General features: G+C 40.4%; 2 protein-coding genes across 3 annotated transcripts; both read right to left on the reverse strand.

The window, feature by feature from the left end:
- Positions 1-584: 584 nt before the first annotated feature.
- Positions 585-15050, reverse strand: slc8a2a (solute carrier family 8 member 2a). Of its 2 annotated transcripts, none has more exons than XM_072446760.1 (12): positions 14921-15050; positions 7046-7418; positions 6818-6955; positions 6523-6750; positions 6173-6451; positions 5276-5713; positions 4810-5171; positions 3996-4099; positions 2208-2320; positions 1761-1860; positions 1428-1691; positions 585-1353 (listed from the first exon to the last, which is right to left on the reverse strand). In XM_072446760.1, exons 2-12 carry the CDS (start codon positions 7397-7399, stop codon positions 977-979), a joined length of 2757 nt encoding a protein of 918 aa, XP_072302861.1. In that variant the 5' UTR covers positions 7400-7418; positions 14921-15050; the 3' UTR covers positions 585-976. The 2 variants fall into 2 exon arrangements, with proteins under 2 accessions (XP_072302861.1, XP_072302860.1); XM_072446759.1 differs by having other exon boundaries at positions 3978-4099.
- Positions 15051-17430: 2380 nt separating this feature from the next.
- LOC140361130 (F-box only protein 50-like) lies at positions 17431-23367 on the reverse strand. Its single transcript, XM_072446761.1, has 6 exons — positions 23197-23367; positions 18507-18575; positions 18321-18417; positions 17975-18070; positions 17775-17913; positions 17431-17704 (listed from the first exon to the last, which is right to left on the reverse strand). The coding sequence occupies exons 1-6, from the start codon at positions 23336-23338 to the stop codon at positions 17513-17515; spliced, it is 735 nt and encodes a 244-aa protein (XP_072302862.1). The 5' UTR covers positions 23339-23367; the 3' UTR covers positions 17431-17512.
- Positions 23368-24341: the final 974 nt, after the last annotated feature.

Consider the following 24341-nt stretch of genomic DNA (forward strand, 5'->3'; position numbering starts at 1 on the left):
CGAGGGCTTTAATAAGACCAAATCTAAAACCAGAGGTGGTCAGTAGTACATTTACTCAAGCATTGTACTTCTTTGAATACTCATTACTTTGACTCCACTACATTAGAAAGAGAATGCTTTCTACTCCACAACATTAAAAAAAAAGTCCCATTCTCTCCTGAGACTTGTGCAGATGCTGTTCCAGACACAAGCAGGTTGTTAACAATACCAGCAGTTCTAACAAGCTTTGAGTTGGCTTATTCTCATTCTATTTGTTTTGGAGATGATAAATATACAAAATATTGGCAAATTGAACTCCCTTTTCCAATGTAACCAATCTAAGCAAAACACTTTCTAATCTAATCTTGTTCAACGGTTATACTAGTTTAACTAGGTACAGAATAGAACCAAAAAACAATTTTGATCTTATTGTTGTAGCGGCAATGATACTTATTTAACACTTATTTAAAATAATTTGTAAAAAGTAGTAGCTTTAAATACTTACTTATGATAGCTTAAATATTTTAGTGCTTTAACTAAAGTAATAATTTGACTGAAGTATATCTGCCCTTTTACTCAAGTAATGAAATTCAGTACTTTGACCACCTCTGCCATGGACACACTCCACTGCAGCGTTCATGCAAGGGGATTCAAATTAATACTGAGTACCTATATATAGTAATACTTAAGTATGGATTTAAATTAAAATAATGTAATTTCAAGCACCTGTATTTCACATCATGTTGTGGTCATACTGTTAACTGTGACACAATAACCTTTAGGAAATAAACAGGACGGACAGACAATATAAAAACAGTACGTTCTCCAGATGACTTGAGCCCACCTGCACTGCAGGCACTCGTCTCTTTGAGAAAACCATGGCAGCATTTGTAATTGCTTCTCCACCAGCAGTTTCGGCAGGTCCCATAAATGTCCTGCACACATGTATCAATGACTGTCACCAGGTACAGTATGTACTTTTCTCGACTGAGTTTTCTCAGAAGCCTTGAATATGGCAGTAGGCCTCCAAACTGGAGAAGAGAACATACAGGAACCACAATCCAAACAAAAGTAGTGATGTAAGGACCTTAGGAATCTTAGCTCCTCCTAGTTCGCCACCTATGGATGGTCTTCGTCGTACCATCAACACGCCCATAGTGAAGAAAGCAAAAATAGTGAATAATGTGACAGAAAAGGCAAGAGAGCCGGGATCCACATAAAAGACCTTCCCCTGGATTTGCCAGTACACAGCTGCTATAGACCAGGCTACGCCGATTCCCAAGAACACATTAACTGCATTACTTCCAGTCACGTTCCCCACTGAAGCATCAGCATACTGGTCTTGTGTGGCAGCCACTTTACTGGCAAACGTATCTAGGAAAGAATACAATAAATAATACATTGTTATTGTGTATATATTTTTTTAATTTCAAACAGCAGTAACTCACCCGGAACTGAGGTCCCCAAAGCGACAAACACCACTGCAGTGACAGAGTCTCTGAGGCCTACGGTGCACCCAAAATGAGATGCTAAGTCTCCAATAACGGCTGTTAATAAACCAATGACACCCATGGACACGAGAAAGCACGCCCAACCATTCCAATACTCAGTGGGAGGAACAAAAGCAAACAGAATTTTCCAAAAGAGGCACAAAATGTGCATAAAATAATCAAAGCAGGAAGGCGCTCGTTGGTCGTCTCCTTCTTCATCGCCTGTTAAAGACAAACATGAATTTGTTAAGGGTTGAAGAAAAAGGAAGAATAAAAATACATCAAACCAACCTGAACTGACAGTTACTGCTTCAATGAACTGCTCTCTCCAAGAATGTGTCCCTAGCACATCTGCTAGATTAGTGTCTTTTATAAGTTTATCCACAGTGTTCTGTCAAAGCAGAAACAGAAAACAAGCATGTAGGAGAATACTACAGGAGTTCCTGTCACATGCTATGAATGCAAAACGACAATGCATATCCACCCCCCATTCATGACTAATATTAATAGGGTTTTCTGAAAACAGTAGCTAGAGAAGTAAGGTAGAAATGTTGCTGCAGACTTCACATGCATGCACAGCATTCCAAACACTGTACCTGGTCTATTACTCCGTTTGGAGTCTGATGTGAACAAGGATGCACAATGAATATGAACCAAACAAACACATGTTTTAGATTCATACATTTTATATATATATGCCCCAAAATCATTAATCCATCAATAATGACCATCACATACCTTAAACTCACAAGACTCCTCAATGATCACTTCAAGCCTGCTGTGCTCTCCTAAAATGGGCTTGCCCATCTCTGAAATCCTCCTGGCTTCTTCCTCTTCAGGGGTTGGGTAACCTGTTAGACATTTTAAAATATTCTGTAAATCCTGTCAACTGAGGTAAGTTGAAAGTCACAAACAAACAAAAACAAGCAAAGGTACTGTTATTTGCAAGTCAACATGCCCATGTGGTAATGCAACTTCAAAATGTTCATGTTACATACAAAGTATAATATTTGCATAGTATCTTCTAAATGCTATTTGAAGACACATCAAACCAAAAGTACAAAAGAGCTAGAAAATAAAAAGAAATATGCACTACCAAAGACCAATCCAAAACAAAGAAATCCCTATGTTCCTGACGGAAATGGAATATTTCAGTAATAGTTAGAAGAAATCTGTGCAACAGCCAGCCATCAGTGAGTAGTAGTAAAACCAGAATGTACACACATTCTTACCCTGGTTAAGCAGCAAAGCTGTGAACAAATACAAAATACAGTTTAAAAATAGGGCTACAATTGTTACGCTAGTTTGATTTAAATTAACCTGTTGATTGAAGTGAAACTGAGCTTATATAAGGGGGATAAGTAAAAGTCTTAAAGCCCATGCAACAGTTTAGTGGGATAGTCCCTGTTGTAAATAATGATCATAGTTTTTCATGATATGCAGTTTGTGAAGAAAATGTGATAAATAAAAATTACAGGAAGTAGTGCTTCTTCTTCGGTGTTTTATGGCGGTCGGTATCCAACTGTTACATTACTAAACCTGACTTTATTCTTTAGATTTTATTCTTTTCCCACAGACAGTTGTACGCCTTAGACTTAAGACTTTCTTCTTACAGTAGGAAGTAGTGCAGAGTTGTACAACAGAATACTTCCACCTCTGTGATGTCATCAAAAAAGTGCCATCCCATTAAAAATGCTGAGAAAATTTGCACAGAACTTGCATCTTTTTCTGACAGTTTAACCTTTTATTTAACAAAATGTATGTGTTGTAATGTGTATTTAGCCATCATATTATTTAAAGGGACTTTGGACCTTATTTACAATCTGGTTGCTAAGTTACAGTTGTGGAATTACCTCTACCTATGTCATATTTGCTGTACATGTCAATCCAGGAAGTGACATTATAAAAGTAACAAAAAAGCAAAAATTGGAGAAAAACAAGCAAAATGTTTGGTCAGATCTTAAATATAATCATGTTCCCTTTGTTTTACTGAAAAGTGAAGTTTATTGTGTCAAATGAACTTAAAGTTAGAAAGATACTATTAAAACTACAATACAGCCAACTGTATGTTCAGTGACACATCTGACAATACTACTAATGCTCTGTATGCCACTTGAGAACATTTGCATAAAGCATGAAGCATGCTTTACATTTTTTATGGTCCCAGGGCCCGCTCTCTGCCTTGACGATAAACCCGCTCATCAACACACATTCCACTAATTTTATTAATTTATTTTATACACAATCAATGTATTGTATATGTATATACTTTTTACATACTGTAACATTGAATTTAAAAAGTGTTGATGATAAAACAATAATATGACAATAATAGGACCAGCAGAGGGAGGAGTAAAATCTTCTGGTACACTTGTTTTGATACTTGATCTTAAGCTTCCTACTGTACATGACTTGCACCGTACTGTACTGTACCGTACTGTACTGTGCTAGAGTAAAAGAGACACTCCCAACAAATGTATTATAAATATGATCAATATTATCTAAAACAATTGCATATAAACTTACCAGAAATACCACGTTTGAGCCATTTAGGTTCCTCCAACACAATGAAAAAGTGTTCCTGCTTCTCGTATTCGGACACATTTATAATGTGCACCTGAAGGGTCTGACTGGAGGAATGCAAGCATAAAAAAACACACCTATGTATTCAACAATTAAACTTGACATCAAGAAACAACAAATACAACAAACTACACTGACATAAACAATTAATGACATTGGACAACGTGTGTTTAACCTACTTCACCTCTTCTACTCATCCTGTTTGTTTAGTTAATATCATTGGACTATATAAGCAGGTTTGTGGATGCTGTGTGGGGATACTACTTTTCTTTTTTTATTTGTTTACAAAAATCTAATTAATTCATAATACCTAGACCAATTTCTGAGGTGTAAACAATGTATTAATTCATTTAAAGTACCATAACAGAGCAAGAGGTCTGGCCTATTGCATAACTAGGTATTTCCTTGAGTGCTCATTTAGTCCATGTGCACACACACCTTATATGAGCTGAAATGCTAATGGTAAAAAGAGCTGGCAGCATCCATGTGGGCCAATGGTTCCCACACCCGACTACAAAGGGGAATTATCTTAGTTAAGTCAGTAGTATAATTGCTCCATAATAAACTCCCTAGACACGTGTTTCAGAGGAAAAGGAGAGCTGTAATGTTTTGAATATGTATGTTTTATTGATGTTGAAATGTCCAATAACAGTCTACCCCAAAGTAACTTACCATTAAGTACGGAATAATATACTGAACCGTGCTTTGGGTGTCATGAAAGGCGCTATATAAATACAAAGATTAATGAATGACTCACCTGGTCTGTTCATTAGGGAACTCCAGCTCTCCTTTAGTCTCCTCATAGTCCACCCCAGCTTTAGCACTGCCATCCTCGGTGTGGTAGGGCACAGACACTGTTCCCCTGGAGCCGGAGTTTCTTGCTACAGTAACATTGAGAATTCCTGAGCTCTCACTGACCCGCAGTACCTGCTGGCGAAAGCTGAAGATGCCAGCATGGTCATCATCTAAAATAGTGATAGTTGCCACGTGAGGCTCCGCCAGGCGTCCCTTAGGTGGAGATCCTAAACCGTCAGAGCCACCGTCGTCTAAGCGCAGGTTTCGCAGACGCACAAAGAAGTGCTCATCCTCCTCAAAGATATCATCATCTAGTATTCCCACCTGAAAATTAAAAAAAACATATGCAAATTTGATAAGCCACAATGATGAAAGTAGTGTTATCAAATTAGGACAATACTGTTTCAATAAGACACCGACCCTCTCACCTTGATCTCTTTTCGGTTTTCATCTGGTTTAAACATGAGGGTGCCTTCAGTAAACTCATAGTCTGCCCCAGCATTTGCAGAGCCATTTTCAGTAAAATAATCGACGAGGAATGTGTTCTGTCCAGTGCCACCTTCCAGGATGACCCAGACGCTCAGATGTCCACAGTTTTCCGTGCACTGGTATTGGGCACTTTCGAAGTAGATTTGTGAGCACGTGGCCAGGTCCGCCTCCGGGGCCGCAGCACGGCGCCGTGCATGGTCAGCGGCATGTTTTCTCAGGATGTTCCCAGCACCGATCATCATGCGAGTGGCCTGGACACGGTAGAAGGCCCGGCTCTTTTTTTGATTTACCAGGGTTGAGTAGTTGGCCATTTCTATTAACTGGTCTATGTCTTTGTCTGGGTATTTCTCCTTCAGGTCCTTCAGCATGCGGACTAGCTGTCAAAAATAATCAAATCAAGAAGAAGAAGCGGGCTGTATAACTTGAAACATTGTGTTATAGTACCTTGTTATTGTGTAACAATGTTTTCATTGTAAAATAACTTTTCTGTAATATCTTTGTAAATTATTTTAGAATTCTACAGCTCTGTCTTGAGACAAAAACAGTTGCTGTCCAGACTTCTGGCATTCAGAGTCCTCCTGAGACTCGAGCATTCATAGTGTAATATTTCAATTTATTATCATTTATGTGCCATGTGTTGTAATTTTTTGTAGCCAACACATACTTTTGCAGGAAAATACCTGTTAAAATGGTTTAATTTATTATTTTCCGTTATTGAATGCTAAATTGTAAGTTTGTCATCATACGTCTCAAAACCAAATGGTAAACTCAAATCTATAGATTACGTGCAGTATGTCAGATCGAATACAAACTGTTGCTTTCCAAGTCATGCCTACCTCGTCTTTGTTCTGATCTAATTCATTTCCTGTCTGCACCGACACAGTCACACTGGAAGAGTTTCCAGCACCAGAACCACAGTCAGGGAACATTCCATCCATGATCACATCAATGCCTTTAGGTGCCAAGTCTCCCTCCATTTCCACTACAATGCCATGTCTCTTGTCAGCACGGTAACGTTTGTGCATGTATTTGTAAAAAAGAAGCCTCCGGTCAGCAATCCATGCCAAGAGCACACACACAGGGAAGTAACACAGTGTCACTATGGCCTCCCAGACCTGGAGAAGAGAAGACAATCAATAGTGGAATACATTTTCACACGCTTTGTAATCACCACATAAACACATACCTCCACCATCCCAGGGGAGATGACAGCCAGAATGAGGTAGAGCCAAATATAGGCAAAGATACTCCAGAAAGATGTAATAAAAAAGACACGCAGGTGCTTAATTTTGCGAGATTCTCCATCTGGGATTACCCACACACAAATACCAATTATCACAAACATATTAAAGGCCGCACTGCCCACTATGGTGCCAGGCCCAAGCTCTCCAGCATCAAAGTTGTGCCCACACACCTAAGAAACAATAAAGCAACATTCACTTTTATTCATCTTAAAATCATTTCTGCAGCACAACTCCTACCTCAATAACAGACAGCAGGATCTCCGGCGCAGACGAGCCCAGAGCCATTAATGTGAGGTTGGACACAGTCTCATTCCAAATGCGCACTGTAGTGACTGTAGTTTCCCCATTGGGTTTTGTAATAGTCACCTGCTTTTCCTATCAAATATTTGTTACATACAGAATATAAGGACGTTTAGTGTAGTCAATTAAAGTCAAGTAAAGCAAGAGGGTAAATAAACCGTATACCTGAGAAGTGATAACTTCTATAGAAGCCATAAAGCGGTCGGCAATAATGGATACACCCAGGAAGATGTACAGGAGACCGACGAAGTAAACTATAGCCCTCCCTGATTGCTCCCCCAGAGAAGGGTTGAGTGGCAACCAAACTGGTAGCAGGATGCCTGGTCTACACACCACCTTTCCAGCACAATTTCTCTTGCCTGAGCCAGAAGTGTTGCCCAAAGGCTGGGGTTGCTGGGGAGCAGAGCCTCTCTCCACGACCTGAGGCTTCATGGAGCCGCAGGGCAAAGGAAGGAGCAGGAGGTAGAGGATGGTGAAGAGAGCGCTCTTGGGAAGGGCAGAGAATCTCATGGTGATCATGCGTGCGAGGGGTCAGCCACTGGAAGCATGTAAACAACACAAAGACAAAAATACAATTAATTTTCCATATAAACCTTTTTGATAGAGTTTAAAGGAAGCTAACCAGCTATGCGCTAACTCATGTTTAATTCAAGTAATTCAACTAAAGGTTTTCATAATTTTTGTTGCAGTTAATAAAGTTAAAGATACATTTTGTAAATGCATGTGCAGCCCAGAGGTGGAGTGGTGACTACGTGCTGAAAACACAGTGTCATGAGTTTTTCTTCTGGAACGCAGGGAGGAATGTTGAACTACATTGCAACAATTAAATCAAAAATTCTATAACACAAACATGATTTAGATATTTAGAAGTCATAATTGAAAGTAAGAGCAAACATAAGTCAACATTAATTAGCTAACATAGCGTGTGATTCATAGTCTCTGACAAAAGTCTGTTAGTTACAAGAGTTTATTATCTATTTCTAACTGGGGTTAGGGTTAGATTGATCAACAGTCCATTACAATATTATATGCTTGTAATAAGTTTGAATCATACAGAATAGATAGTGATATGGAATTGTTGTTATGTTGTGTGGGAGAAGCGTGCAGGCAGGCTGATCATTATGCACCAGTGCACTGCAGTTCAATTGAAAGCTTTGGTTCCTCTCTCTCCGAGCCCATCACCTCCACTCCTCCGTACAGGTGACACTCCGCTGTTGTACTTTGTGGACTGAAACAGATACTCGGGTGCTGCATCTTTGATGCTGCCTGAGCTCCACCAGCTCATTATGGAGTTGTGATTCAGAAACACAGCCCAGAGGTCCGCAGTGTCACATTTCACTTTCCAAGGTCTGCTATGGTTACCACGGCCTCAGACAGAGGGCCATATTACACCAGGCTGGTCAAAGCCAACCAAACCAAAAATAACTTGCTTGGCCTTAGCAAAGCGATAACAGCATGAAATATTATTGTTGTTAGGGATGCATTGTACACTGAGCATTGTTAAAATATCTAAATAGAATGCTTGTGTCATTTTAGAGCTCTAAAATTCTATAATTTCATAGTGTCCCTGTGAGGACACCATTCATATTAATGCATACAAACCAAAAGTCTGTTCTAGAAGAGCAGAATGCATTATTGATTAACGTATTCCCCTAATTATAGCTGGATATTCTTCCTTAATGGCTCCTTAAAACTCATGTATCATGTAAACAAGATGACCAGATATGCACTATCCACCTAAAATGAATCAAACGTTGCATAAACAAAGAGGGGGACAGAATTTTCAAGTTGTCGTCATATATTTGTCTTAAAAAATCCATCTAATATGCAGTTAATCTGCTAACTGAGGTTCGTGACCAGGACAATGCCTCCATCACCGTCTCCAGACAACACTCTACCTCCCAGAAGCCCTTCCTATACCACCCTAATCACTCTATCATCAATAAATATCTTCATTGCATAGTTTTGTATGTACAACACATTGTTTGCAAATAAATGTTATCATGGACGTCTAAATGCTGGGTGCTCTTCCTTTGCATGGGCTGACAGGGAGGGAGGAGTTTGGGTGTTGATAGGACTGCGGTCTCTATTGCCACTTAGCGCACACGAACAGTGAGTTGGCTGACAGCTCTTCTCCCATTACTGTCTGTGACACAGCCACGATCTGTCAGCACCACAGATAAGTGATTGCCTGGGATAGGCTTACCCCGATAGGAGTGCCGGGCGAAAAAAGGAGTTAACACCTTTAACAGTTTAGTGTTTCCTGCTTGTACCCTGTTGGTGGGATAAAGGATGCTCTAGTATTTCATAAATACAATACATATGCATTATATTATTTATACAATGACTATACCTCTCAGTTGTAGTTAAATGGATTATTGTGAAGGAAACCTGCCCCTCTTTGAAATAAATGATTTCTACAGTGGTTCAAGAGTGAAGCTATGTAAAAGTGCACAGTTTAACTATCAGCCATCATGGAACATAAACCTGCATCTAGATCAACCAATATTACTTCTCCTGTAGTTAACTCCAATGCAAGATAAGTCATTAACTGGTAGGTAACTATAATTTCAGAGGCAGCAAATCAGAGTTGCTCTTAGTCTGGACAAAACATGGGGAATCTGCGTTTCAGTTTTATGCAGCTAAAATCTGGAACAGTCTTCCTGAAGATGTGAGACAGGCTTCTACTCTGACAATGTTCAAATCTAAGCTAAAAACAGTTTTGTTTAGCTGCGCATATGACTGAAAGGATTATTTCTTTGCACTCTTCTCTTTTGATTGTGATTTTATTAGTTTAGACAATGAGTTGGATTGATAATTTTTAATTTAGTTAATTTTATTGTATTTCTGTTTCTGTAATTTCTTTGTGATTTGAATGCATTTTTCCTGCTGTGTGAAGCACTTTGAATTGCCTTGTGTATGAAATGTGCTCTACAAATAAACTTGCCTTGCCTTACATGTGTGCCTAAAGGATAAAACTGCTGTGGAATATTATTACTGTGATCATGTTATCTAAATGTGCAAGTACAGAAGTGTTATGAACATCAATGTAGTCACTGATGTCTTTCCACACATTGTGACGTTAAGTATTATGGCCCAAGTAAATCACACTCTTGAATACCGTTAGTACTACAAATGAATTACTACTTGTGTCTTTCAGACAGGAAGCCAAAGTCCCATCTTTCTGTCAGCAGTTAAAGTTAAGCAAGCAAGAAGATAAATCCTTTTAATAAGTAACATAAGCATTGCACACTGATGTGCACTTTTCAGTGAAGCTGAATCAGAGTGTAAATTCATCCCAGTGGCCACATGGCCGACAGATGTACAGGCAGATAAGGAATGGGTCAAACCACTAAAGCGCACTACACCTTTTGTACATTTTACTGTCAAATAAGAAAGTGAAAAGGTTCTACAATCAACAGATTTGTTTAATCAACATTAAACTAGAGGCAGCTTTAATTCACAGAAAACCACTCAAAGGCAGATCAATAAATGCTTTAATTTCACTATGCAGTAGGTTGCCTTTCATTTAGCTTATATATTATGCATGACACAAAACAATAGCACCAAAGTGGAGCATGTTGTGAGCATTGGTTATGAGCAGCGGCACAATATTTTCAGGTAACAAAGGTTGTTTCCGTCAATTCGGTTATTAACTACTTGGGTGACATCTTGTCCTTCTTTTGGTTGTCCTACACAGCTGTTTAGGCCCTTGTCCCTTGATCCACTTATTTACAGAATGTCACACCTTTTCATTGATGCCACTTGAATTATATTACAGTATATTATAAGTTTGTTTTGTGTTTTTCTTGCAAAGAAATTAAGACTTTCTAGATGTATTTTTCCACAATTGAGGTAGTCACCCTATTAGTTACTGGCCATGTGTATTATGCTTCATTTTTCATTTTTATATCAACTAACAGACATTGAACGATCATATAAAATGCATTTTATCTTAGAAAAAAAATAAACATTCTGTGATTATTAAAGCTGGATCAATTAATCTAAATTTAAAATAAATAAATAATTTTACCAGGTAAAGAACCAATTGCGAGCGAGACCGAGACCACCTTTTCAATGGTGACCTGGGTATCTTAATAAAAGAATATGTGGTCTCGGTCTCGCTCGCAATTGGTTCTTTATCTGGTAAAATATTTAATAATTTATTTTTATCTAGAGTGTAAATTGACTAAACATTGTATTAATCACAAAGATAACATAATTATAAATCAAACAGAAAAAGAAGAAGATACAATCTAGTTTGTTTATATTCTCTGTCAATGTCATTTGGCATATATTAGTTTAGCAGGTAACATTTAATTTACTCCAATCCACATTAGAAATAATTGAATGATATGGTTGGCTAGTTGACTAATATAAAATATAATAGTTGACTAGTTGTATATCGGTACTAAAATAATTGTTAGTTTTGTATGTAACATTGGCCGCATAAATAAAGCGCTCTAAAACTCTAAAGAAAGAAAAAGAAAGTGATCAGTCATTCAATCGGTCCACGGCAGTTTGTAATTGGTTTTTGCCTGGTCTAGTAGGAGCTATGGAGGGTGAAAGCGAACACTGGTCTAGTGCAGTCTCTGCTTGCTCTATGTCCACCAGGTCAACATTACCATCAATCTGAACAGCAGCAGTGCAAGCTTGGCTGAACACAGGCTTGGTTTACAGTACGGTGGGCACAGAGCCATGAACTTCAGTTCCTCAAGTGATCTGCTTTCTCTGGCCAGGAAATCCACAATGTGTGTAAATACAAAATGTTCCATTGGAAAATATGTATACTTTAAACATGAAAATCTGTCAAACCAAAATGGAATTGAATTGTCAATGAGTGTTGTCATATTGGACCTCATACTTTAGCTTTAGTATCAGTACATTTAACAGACTAATGTTCTCCATAGAACATAAGTCTTACAAACATCCTCAATCTGAGGCTCCGGCTGTGAACCTAACTGCACTCTAAAGAGATTGATAGCTCGGATTAAAGACTGCATGATATCAGAAGACTTCATTGGGCCCTGTCAAGGTCACAAGATGGTCACGGAGGTCAGCAGGTCTTCTTCTCTTGCCTAATCAGGTTGACTTGAGGCACACTATCCATTTGATATATGTGGCTCTCATTTCATGATGTGTTTAATCCCAATGTCTATTTCCTTACAACTTTCCTTTTCCTCAGTTTTTCTGTTGGGTGGCAATACTGTAAAGACCTGTACATGCAGACAGTCCCGCTGCAGGGGTCTGGAGGTGACCATGTTAAAGACAGGTTGGTTGACACACTGACAACCAGTAGACAGATCCTATGGTTTCCATTACCCAAGATACCCTGCCCAGCGGGCAACCCTGTCATCTTAGAAGGAACAGCATTCTCAGCTTTAGCAGGGACCCAGACGGTCAAAGCAATTATGCCACATTCAGGATTGGGCCAAAAAACTCTAGAAACAGACAAAGTATGAAATATGGAAAGATAATTAGATGTTCTGGAGATCAATTGGAAACAGTGGCACAGGGCCTGGAAGAGGGAAAAAAGCAAACTACTTATTACCATATCAGAGTTAACGATTTCCTTCCAAACACGAGAGTGAAACAACCTAAAGAGTAACAGGCTCAATGGAAAGTCAACTAAACACTAGCCCATGTTTCCGACTGAGAGCTGCCGATTATTCTCTCTGGGTTAAACAGCAAAATGTTAACCAAATGTGCAGTGGCAGGCAGAGGGCCGGGACACACAATGGGCTGGGGCAGGCAATGAAAACAACTCTCTCCCACACAGGCACACACACTGGACTGCTCTATACTATGCAGCGCACACCACATACATTAGGCCTCAACAATGAATAGCAAATAAATGCACAGACATATTGGTTAAATAAACTTGCTGTTTTGAAATAATGTACTGATGTAAGAATGTATGCGTGTGTATATGTCAACAATAGCTGTCCAAATCTGCCCACTTAAGGCCCAAAGTCACTGGGACAGGCTAAAGAGACAATAAGCAGACAATTAATAAATAACACAATCAATTACTTACATATTATGCCTTTTGCTGCTATTTAGTATGTTATTCTTTGCTGTATTGATCTACTCCATACAGGACTTCTCAAACATGAGTCAATCAATCATATATACATTTTTCCAAACAATTGTAGGATGCCATTTTAAAACAACAATAAATCACCATACTCATAGCACCAACATATTTTAACATGCAGAAGCTGACCTGGCTCACGCTTGCCACAACACTGGCAATGCAATATAAAACTACATGTGACTCTTTAGAAGCATGTAATTGCCCAATCCCTATTCAAATGAAGCGGACTTAATCAGTATAACATTAATGACAAAGGAGGAGAAAGTGATCTGGATGAGTCAGGGTAAAGGAGAAGGCTCTATAGGTCTTAGCTTCACTAACTCACCAGGATGAAAAGGTTTCAGGAGACCATGAGGATGAAGTGTACCGGGTTTACTGATTGATCTCAGGTGGAGAAACGTGAGGTGTAGTATAGCACTTTGTTCAGTGGCACCTGCGATGGCGCACATGTCTCTGCCTGAATACAATGTGGAAGCATTGGTTTACCTGAGCGCCACACGTGCAGACTGCTTGCATTTCCGGGATCATTTACGGTGTATATAGCACTGTGGACGGCTTGGATTTAGATATTCAAACGTGTGTATGATTATGAATTCTGAAATCGCAATCAAGCCAAGAGTAAAGGGAAACAGATGGTAAAAGCAACAAGTATCTGTATTGGTAGTAAATATAAAAGTTAGCAGTTAAAGGCTAAGACTAAAGGCCAAAATGATATCCCTCATGCTTTCTTCGGTTCCGGATGACCCCCAGGCGTCCACAACATGAAAAAGTTTGTGTTTTTTGTGGGTTTGTTTGTTTTTATTGTTGCATGTGTAGAAAAGAATGTTTTTTTAAATCACACACTATCTTTGAGGGTAGAACAAGGGTTAAGATAATTGTATAAAAAGCATATTTATATGAATATTTGTCAGTGGGATGTTATTGCATAAAAACGTAGATGCAAATGCTAGAGTTTTCGGGAGCAGCCTAATGGATGAACACTCATTTCCCACACAGCTCTCAGCTCCTTTATGGCCAAGCAATACTCTTGTGGTCAGAGGATCAGAACAGTGCTTTTAATGCAGTAAGGACAATACTACTGAATAAATAATACACAAATGGTACTTTTATGCCAGTTAAATGTCAGCTCTGAAGTTCAGGCCTCATCAGGAAATGTCAGATGAAAAAAGAGATGAGAGAATTCCCCAAAAGTCAATGCAGCAGCCTATAGTGTCTAAAGAAACATCAATACACTCTCTGCACGTATAGACCTGAAACTTTGGACTATTTATTCCAGGGGTTGGAACAAAAATGGATGCATTTCATAGGTGCCACACTCAGGACTTCTGATTATCAAAATATTTTGTTTAATATATTTTTTTTTAGTAACTAGTAGCCTAGTCATAACAGTGGCCCATTAGAAAATATGATATTTAAATAACTGATATTATGTTTTATTAACACTGAGCACAACTACAACACACTACAGCATCTGTTCTGTCCTGTGTGGAGAGATATGTTCTGTTTGTATCCAAGAGTGTGCAGAACCAGAAAGAAGCCAGAAAACTGTGTTGAGGAGGAACTAGTGAAAAACGTGGTCGCTGCTGTGGTTGAGAAAACTTACTACGGATTCATGTTCATGTGGGAAATGCAGAATCAAGGTTATGATCATTCAGATGCCTTTGCTCTTAGATCATCCTACATCTGGTTCTTTTCACATGTTACTCTGCGCGCAGCTCAGTAACCTTCACAGCCACAATAGAAAGTCCTGGAATTTAAGAGCAACATGCAAATAACCTTATTTCACAAGGAGGATCAATTGCCCTGTTCATATTGTTAATTCCATCAGAGTTTGACCGTCTGTGATGTAACGGCTGAATGTAACGGTCAAATCAGAAATAAAAGTGTCTCCTGTACAAGAGTGGGCTGTGTATGTGTGTCCCACCTGCTCAAAGCTTACTTACCTTAGATCTATGGCACAGGTCCAGCGCAGACTGACATCCTCTGAAGCCCGAGCAGCGTGTGTCCAATTATCCCCGTCTGGCCACGCGGCTGAACTCACCAGAGACTTTTCCCGTTGTCCTCACATTGCCGTCCACTGGCTGCACTGATGCTCTTGAGCCCACGCCAAGCCGGGGATGACCTGACATCACTGACCCCTCCCAATGTTCACAGAGGACACGTCCTTATGCAACTATGGTCATATGTTCTCTCCATGTTTGGCGATAACATAGATATGGTGAGCAGCAAACAATCTAAGATCTGCATTTTCATTAAAGTGCAAATAGCTTCTAAACAAATTAGGACAAGCCCATTAGGACGGATGGAACCTATAAATGGATGAATCGTTACAGTGTTAGACATGAAATAAGAGGCAGTTTCTAATTATTATTGACCGACCAGTCACAAAAAACAAGTCACAGTGACCACAAAAAAATGTACATTTTTGATGCTCTAAATTCGACCCCTGGGTCTGAAGTGGCCATTTAGGTGGTTTATGTCCTGCTGCCAGGGAGCGCCCCAGAGCAGGAGGAGGGCACAGGGATGTAACAGGAATGCATGAACCAGTCTGGAAACACCTGTCTCTCATCATGTACTGTACCTGGATCACCTAGCTCACTACCTGCCTCACTGCCTGTCTGCCCTCCTCACTGTCTGCCTCACTGCCTCACTGTCTGCCTCACTGCCTGTCTGTCCTCCTCACTGTCTGCCTCACTGCCTCACCGTCTGCCTCACTGCCTCACTGTCTGCCTCACTGTCTGCCTCACTGCCTCACTGTCTGCCTCACTGCCTGTCTGTCCTCCTCACCGTCTGCCTCACTGCCTCACTGTCTGCCTCACTGTCTGCCTCACTGCCTCACTGTCTGCCTCCCTGCCTGTCTGTCCTCCTCACCGTCTGCCTCACTGCCTCACTGTCTGCCTCACTGCCTCACTGTCTGCCCTCCTCACTGTCTGCCTCACTGCTTGTCTGCCTCACAGCCTGTCTGTCCTCCTCACTGTCTGCCTCACTGTCTGCCTCACTGCTTGTCTGCCTCACCGCCTGTCTGTCCTCCTCACTGTCTGCCTCACTGCCTCACTGTCTGCCCTCCTCACTGTCTGCCTCACTGCTTGTCTGCCTCACCGCCTGTCTGTCCTCCTCACTGTCTGCCTCACTGCCTCACTGTCTGCCCTCCTCACTGTCTGCCTCACTGCTTGTCTGCCTCACCGCCTGTCTGTCCTCCTCACTGTCTGCCTCACTGCCTCACTGCTTGTCTGCCTCACTGTCTGCCTCACTGTCTGCCTCACTGCTAGTCTGCCTCACTTTCTGCCTGAATTACATTACACAGGAAAAATGCACAACAATAAATAATAATTCTATAGTTAATCATGTACACAAAGAACTACATAAAATCAGAGGTAACTGAGGGGAATGAAAGCAAGGAGAAACATCTGACATCTGACCACCAGCCACAACAAACTCTAGAAGGAGCAGGAGAAAAAGAAGACCCTGCAGCTTCAGCTCTACGGCCTGGAGTGTGCCCTCGCTGAGCAGAGGAAGACGAGTGAAGAGACCAAAAACAAGGCCTAGGAGCTGGAGTGTGCCCTCGCTGAGCAGAGGAAGACGAGTGAAGAGACTAAAAACTTGGCCCAGGAGCTGGAGGAGAGTCTGAACAAAGTGCAACAAAGTTCAAGAGCTCTAAAAAGACTTGAGCACACAAAAGCGGACCTTTATGGCTATGGTGGATAAATATTCCAATGCCCACAACGCCTTGGTAGAGGAGAGCACACACTAGATTAAAGTCAAGAAGCTGAGCACTGCTTTGAACTACAGCGAGAAGAGAACATCTGCCCTCCTCAGATGTGAAGAGCTGCAGATGTCACTGAAGTCCAATGATCAGCTGCAGCAAACAAAGGCTATAGAGGAGGAGCTTCAAGACATAATGGACAAGAAGAACAAGGAGGAGGTGGTTTAAGTGGTGGCAGGAAGCCCTCCAGTTTGAAGTCTGTGTATCTTAACTTGTTTCCACTGCAGGTTACTGTAAGTGGAGAGAACAAATGAGTTGAGACAGTGTATTACTGCTATTATTGATTCTATAATCAACTTACAGCAACCACTAGCGTTGCTGAACAAAGGACATGTACACATGTACATATTTTTTGTTAAAATTTGATTAGATGTCAATTTGTATAATATTTATTATGTCAAGATGAATTTTACTGCCTTTACATCATAGTACAAGGTTTTATCCAACTGGCCACAATTGTGACTGACCACAAAACTCCCTTTTATGTGTATTTCTGACAATTTTCATAAAAAAATAATACTTGATCATGCTAAAGTTGTAGAATCCGTTGGCCAAAATGTTGAATTAAAAAATAAAACTGTACAATAAAACATCTTTGGGTATTGTCATGGTTACGTGTGCAAAAACAAAACAAAGTGAAATGTTCAGTTGAATAGCTATATTACAAATCTAAAATCTAATTTGGAAATAATACTTTTTTGATACAACACAAAAAATAAAAAACAGTTCAGGTTTGGTGGGCGCTGTAGTTTTAATAGATGTATGGTCTTTGTCATGGCATGCAGTCATGTACTTGTCTAGATAAGACTATATTATTCAACCTTTCAGGTTTACTTGGTCTCACAATAACTGAGCTGCCGCTGGATGCAGTGGTGTAAAATCCATTCAGATATTGGTTCTTCAGTCTGTGCAAGAAATGGACATATCTCACATCAGAGCCGTAGCCGGAGAACACGTGCGACACCTAGAGGTCATTACAGACATCAGCAGTTAGTGTGTGTTGGGGACAGTTTGATTTGTGTGCAGAAACTCACTTCCTTCCATTTGTGATTGCAAACACTGCGGTCCTCAGCAGGGGTTACTGTGTGCTCGGCAATGACTCTTGTTTTGTCTGCACTCAGTAACTTCACATGGAGCTGGTAGATAAACTCATGAAGTCTACTTTCCTCATACCTAAAAAATAAAATATTGAAAATTCAAATGTATATACTGAATAAAGCGTTGATCAACACACCAGTCTTGGATCATAATTTCAGGTTGAAATTCATCAATGACTTGGTCCCACAGTCCTTCAGCCTTCAAGTCGACCACCTGCTCCATAGTGAACCAGCTGAGAAGAAAAGAATAAGGACTGGCTTTACTGGGCAAAGCAAACAAGTAACGTCAAGGGAAGAGAGTGCAATCATAACGCTGGGTATATGGTCAACCAAGGCATAACACATGCATGGGAAATGTGCAGTCAGAGAGAAAGATACAGGTATTATTGCCCCCAAACGACATTTTATTTAAAAAAAACACAGTTATCAAGGGCTTCTTATTGTGAATCCTTCAACTATTACACCCGGTCATCATAAACCAACCTATATTTAGGCCGAGCACAGACTACAGCTCCTTTGGGGATTCCACTCATGTCAGATGGAATCTCTTCTGTGCTTGTGGTCCAGTCACTGAAGTCTCCTGACAAACAATCAAACGTATACATTTGTGCTAAACGTTTTGTTCGTGATATTTTCCTTCAAATATTTCATTCCGACTGCCTTCCTCACCTTCAATAAATCCAGGAATACTAAGAGCCCGGCGAGGAGGAACTTCAGACGGGCTGTCATGACACACCGCTGTGCAACAGAAGATTTTGTGGTGAGTAACAGAACATAGATGGGTGTGTCCAGTCACTTCAGATGAACTTTTATTCTCTAGCTTTTAACAACACAAATTGATTAAAAAACAAATATGAAATCTTCTGCTAAAATCATTCCAGAAGTTCAAAAGCAGATAGCCAGTACAAACGTAGAGGAACGGAGCTGTTTATATAAAAAAAAAAAAGATTTATAAAAAACATTGTTACAAGGAAAGCTCTCAGAAACAGTTGTGCAGTGCAGATGAAGTTAAATTATATACGACGCTCTTTAAATGTGTAACTCAGCAGATACCGGTACATGTCTTAGTTTGTGACAATACTGTAATTTCCTTTGGGTTTTTACATATTAGGAATGGTTTCACTCTGATATTATATGAATGACAATGTATGAAAGTGTAGGACAAATAAGTATAAGCTTCAGCCTATTATTGTTATTCCTTCTTGAAACGTGGCTTCAACAAGACGACTACGTCAGACTAAATGAGTCCACCCCACCCAGCCATGTTAACTTTCAGACTGCCAGGAGCACAGGCCGAGGTGGTGGTGTGGCAGTGATCTCCCACTCAAGCCTACTCATGAGCCCTAAAACTAACAATGCATTTCACTCATTTGAAAGCCTTATGCTGTCAATCACATGTCCAAATATGAAAAACCAAAAAGGAGTTTTGTTCATAGTTATCTACCGACCTCCTGGTCCCTACTCAGAGTTTTTAACAGAGTTTTCTGACTTTATATCAAACTTAGTGTTAGCCTGGGATAAAATAGTTATAGTTGGAGACTTTAATATCCACGTGAACATGAGTGATGACGCGCTCAGTAATGCCTTCAGCGCCTTGTTAGACAGCATTGGTTTCACTCAGAATGTAAATAAACCGACTCACACTCACAAGAACACTCTGGATCTTGTCCTAACGTATGGAACAGAGATTAGTGACCTCAGTGTCCTCCCTCAAAACCCTATATTGTCAGATCATTTCCTAATTACCTTTCAGTTTATTCTTAAAGATCACCCAGTCCCACAAAATAAAGTTATTATGAAAAGGACAATATCTGAAAAATCTATCTCAAAATTCAAAGAAATAATAGAGCCAATATTCAGTGACATGTCATGTGATCCTGCTGAGAACAGTTTTAGTCCCAGTTTAAGTGATCAATGTGTCGACTTGACCATGAATTCTCTGAAGTCTGCTCTTGACGTTGTCGCGCCGTTAAAACAGAAGGTCATTAGGCCAAAGCGCGCCTCCCCATGGTACAACCAAGAACTGCGTTCACATAAACAAAGAGTTAGAAAGTTAGAGGGATTATTTCGTCGCTCTCACACCGAAGAATCCCTAAAAGCATGGAAAAGTTGCCTGCTGTCCTATAAGCAGGCTCTGCGTAAGGCCCAAACCAGATATTATTCAAATCTAATAGAAGTCAACAAAAGTAACACTAAATTCCTTTTCAGCACTGTAGCTAGGCTAACAAACTGTCACAGTGCAGTAGAGCCCTCAATCCCAGCTACACTCAGCTCTGATGATTTCCTCCTATTTTTTAACAATAAAATAAAAACAATCAGAGATAAATTAGATGAAATTACCCCCGCTATTAGCCCTGAACTAGCCCAAGCTGTAAATCTAACGTCCCATATAAATCCACCTGTAAACTTAGAAAGGTTCACAGCTGTTGATCAAGCAGAGATAACTTCAGCCATTATGTCCTCTAAAAGCTCAACTTGTGTCCTAGACCCCATTCCAAGCAGACTCCTCAAAGACATTCTTCCCCTAATTATAGACTCTATTCTTAATATAATAAATACTTCACTCCAAAGTGGCTATGTTCCACAGTCCTTCAAACATGTAGTCATTAAACCTCTTCTGAAAAAGCCTAATCTAGATCCCGACCTATTAGTAAACTACAGACCTATTTCAAATCTTCCCTTCGTCTCTAAAATCCTTGAAAAAGTTGTAGTAAAACAGCTTTGTCGCCACCTGCAGGACAATAACTTATTTGAAGTTTTCCAGTCAGGGTTCAGAGCCCACCACAGCACTGAAACTGCACTAGTTAAAGTCACAAATGATTTGTTATTAGCCGCTGACGATGGACTGGTCTCAATCCTGGTTCTGTTGGACCTCAGCGCAGCGTTTGACACCATCGACCACAACATTCTACTGCAGAGGTTAGAATGTGATGTAGGTGTTGGAGGAACAGCCCTCAGCTGGTTTAAATCCTATCTATCTGATAGGTTCCAATTTGTTAATGTAAACCAGAGCTCCTCACCAAGCTCTAAAGTAATTTACGGTGTGCCACAGGGTTCGGTACTCGGTCCAATTCTGTTTACTCTTTATATGCTGCCTTTAGGCAACATTATCAGAAAGCATGACATTAACTTCCACTGCTATGCAGACGACACTCAGCTGTATTTATCAATGAAACCTGATCAGAGCGATCAAGTAGACAGACTTAGTACTTGTGTGAAGGAGATAAAAACCTGGATGACACTAAACTACCTGCTTCTTAACCCTGAAAAAACCGAGGTCATTGTGCTTGGCCCTAAGCATCTACGAGACGCTCTATCTGAGCAGATAGTCACACTGGACAATGTCAGTGTAGCCTCCAGTTCTACTGTAAGAAACCTTGGAGTCTTATTTGACCAGGAGCTCTCATTTAAAGCTCATATAAATCAAGCTTGTAAAACAGCCTATTTCCATTTGCGCAACATCGCCAAAATCAGAAGAATCCTGCCTAAAAGTGATGCCGAAAAACTTATCCATGCATTTGTAACGACTAGATTAGACTACTGTAACTCCCTGCTTGCAGCGTGTCCTAAAAGCTCCATAAAAAGCTTTCAACTGGTTCAAAATGCAGCAGCAAGATTACTAACAGGAACAAAAAGAAGAGAGCACATTACGCCAGTGCTGAAGTCTCTTCACTGGCTCCCCGTCGAGTCCAGAATCAAATTCAAAATTCTACTCTTGACCTACAAAGCCATAAATGACATGGCCCCATCCTACCTCAAAGATGCTATAGAACCATATCATCCAAACAGAGCTCTTCGCTCTCAGAATGCTGGCCTTCTGGTGGTGCCAAGAGTCTCTAAAAGTACTGTAGGAGGTAGAGCGTTTAGCTACCAAGCTCCTGTGTTATGGAATCAGCTCCCGACCCATGTTAAATATGCTGACACAGTCTCTTCATTTAAGTCCAGGCTTAAAACGTTCCTCTTCGAAATCGCTTATGGTCAGAGTAGTTAGGAACAGAAACATAAACCCACAGCTTCAGCTACGCTGCCCTAGGAGTAACTATGCTGGGGGAAGTATGACAGCTTGAGCACTATCCTCTTCTTCTTCTGACTACTTATGCTATCAAACAATATTTATTTTTTGATTCCACTTGCAAACTGTTCACCGCCTTCTTTTCTTTCTCTCACTCCTGAGGACCTGTGGACCCAGATGCCCCTCCCCTGGTGAAGTGGTCCCTGCCCTGTGTGGACGGTCCCTCATCTGCCTGAAGAGTGGCTCCAGTTCGCCTCAGTCGGTCCCTCTTCTGCCTGAAGAGTGGGTCCAGCTCGCCTCCGACGGTCCCTCATCTGCCTGAAGAGTGGGTCCAGCTCGCCTCCGACGGTCCCTCTTCTGCCTGAAGAGTGGGTCCAGCTCGACTCAGACGGTCCCTCTTCTGCCTGAAGAGTGGGTCCAGCTCGACTCAGACGGTCCCTCTTCTGCCTGAAGAGTGGGTCCAGCTCGACTCAGACGGTCCCTCATCTGCCTGAAGAGTGGGTCCAGCTCGACTCAGACGGTCCCTCTTCTGCCTGAAGAGTGGGTCCAGCTCCAGTCTCCTCGTGTCCGTCTGTCCGTCTGTGAGAGTCGGATCTCTCCTTCACTGGAACTCCTCCAGGTTTCTACGCTTTTTTCCCAAAGAGGTTTTTTTTGTAGTTTTTCCTGGCCGAGAAGGAGAGTCTAAGGACAGAGGACCCTGGGACATCGTCCCTCGCCACCACAGACATTGTCTGACTTCATCGCCACCACAGACATTGTCTGACTCCATCGCCACCACAGACATTGTTGATTCATTTCTCCCTGTGGCCCTCAGAGGCAACTGTTGTTGTGATTTTGGGCCTTACAAAAATAAATTGATTTGATTTGATTTGATTCTTGAATAATGTCCAAATATACCTGAACTAAATAAACTTATCTAACTTCTTGTGTTGTGTGGACCTCTTTTATTGATCTGCCTTTTCTTTCCGTTACTGCTTATTATTTGTATTCCATTTCTATTTTATGATTTTATTTATTGTGTTAACAAGTTTTGTATCACTGAAACTGCTTTAGTTTGAGACATTTTTTAATATTTACATTGTTTCTCAGGGCAGAGTTGAAGACATTGCACTGCTGTAAAACTAGTAATTGCAACTAGTAAAAGCATGACAAAATATATATATATAGACCTAATTATGAATAGTAAAAGTAATAAGAAATACAAAAAGTACAATGATAGCCAAAAGTGCAAATGGCAGAAATAATTAAAAGTTCTTATAATAAACTCCATGTAACGGTGACTGTTTGCAGCATATTTTAACCCAAAAACTAGGAACTATTGTCCTCAAAAAGCAATCTGGACTGTACCGTAGGGAGAAGAGTTCTTCAACAAGTTCCTGCTGAACGGTTTGGATTCATAAACAGATTTCCAGTCCACGCTGTCGGGCAGCGGCGCGTCCTGCAGGCCCCACTCATCCACGCACCTCTTCTTCCACTGCTCAGAGGACATGGTGCTGCTGACCGCGGTGAAGTTAGTTTCACGTTGGACGTTGGATATTCGCCTCCGCAACTAGAGCGGGAGCTTCCTCTGAGTGTGCCCCGCCTGCAGTAGCTCGACGCGGGGAGCTGCGCGCTGAAGTGCCGCTTGGTGCGCCAGTTAGGGACCGTCTCTAAAGTACCGTTTGTTATCTTCAAAAATATAAACATATTCATAAAAAAAAAAACAAGAACTTTGAGCATGAATCCAAGTTGCTAATCCTAGATGTCGTAGTCCTTTTGGGCTAAAAAATTAACCCTTTGTAGATTTTTAAAGAATATTTTTCATCAAAAAACAAGGATTATTTTCAATAGCTCCTAAATGAGCGAACCTAGATAGTAAACGCTAAGTGATTAGAGTAGTTTGAGTCTCCAGGTACAACGCACACCTTTTACTTTTTCAAATTACCCCTTTGTAGATTTTTAAGGAATATTTTTCGTCAAAAAACAAGGATTCTTTTCAATAGCTCCTAAGTTAGCAAACCTAGATAGTAAATGCTAAGTGATTATAGTAGTTGTAGTCTCCTGGTATCACGCACACCTTTAACCTTTTCTATTTAACCCTTTGTAGATTTTTAAGGAATATTTTCCGTCAAAAATCAAGGATTCTCTTCAATAGCTCCTAAGTCAGCTGACCTAGAAAGTCAAACCCAAGTGATTATAGTAGTTGTGGTCTCCAGGTATCACGCACACCTTTTACTTTTTCAATTTAACTCTTTGTATATTTTTAAGGAATATTTTTCGTCAAAAATCAAGGATTCTTTTCAATAGCTCCTAAATTGGGTAACCTAGAAAGTCAACCCCAAGTTATTATAGTAGATTGAGTGTCCAGGTATCACGCACAGCTTTTACTTTTTCAAATTGATCCTTTGTTGATTTTTAAGGAATATTTTTCGTCAAAAAACAAGGATTCTTTTCAATAGCTCCTAAATCAGCTAGCCTTGATAGTAAACGCTAAGTGATTATAGTAGTTTGAG

Source organism: Eucyclogobius newberryi, unplaced genomic scaffold, assembly GCF_026437365.1.
Source record: "Eucyclogobius newberryi isolate DKJ021-1_F unplaced genomic scaffold, fEucNew1.0.hap1 SCAF_15, whole genome shotgun sequence".
Lineage (NCBI taxonomy): Eukaryota > Metazoa > Chordata > Actinopteri > Gobiiformes > Gobiidae > Eucyclogobius > Eucyclogobius newberryi.

Excerpts from the sequence above, each read along its gene's own strand:
- slc8a2a (XM_072446759.1), bottom strand. The coding sequence starts at position 7,399 with ATGATCACCATGAGATTCTCTGCCCTTCCCAAGAGCGCTCTCTTCACC. Across the intron at positions 6,751-6,817 it reads TCCTGCTGTCTGTTATTGAG|GTGTGTGGGCACAACTTTGA; the intron begins GTAGGAGTTGTG and ends ATTGTTTCTTAG. Across the intron at positions 6,452-6,522 it reads TCTCCCCTGGGATGGTGGAG|GTCTGGGAGGCCATAGTGAC; the intron begins GTATGTGTTTAT and ends TCTCTTCTCCAG.
- LOC140361130 (XM_072446761.1), bottom strand. The coding sequence starts at position 23,338 with ATGTCCTCTGAGCAGTGGAAGAAGAGGTGCGTGGATGAGTGGGGCCTG. Across the intron at positions 17,914-17,974 it reads GAAATTATGATCCAAGACTG|GTATGAGGAAAGTAGACTTC; the intron begins GTGTGTTGATCA and ends TTTATTTTTTAG. Across the intron at positions 17,705-17,774 it reads GCAATCACAAATGGAAGGAA|GTGTCGCACGTGTTCTCCGG; the intron begins GTGAGTTTCTGC and ends AATGACCTCTAG.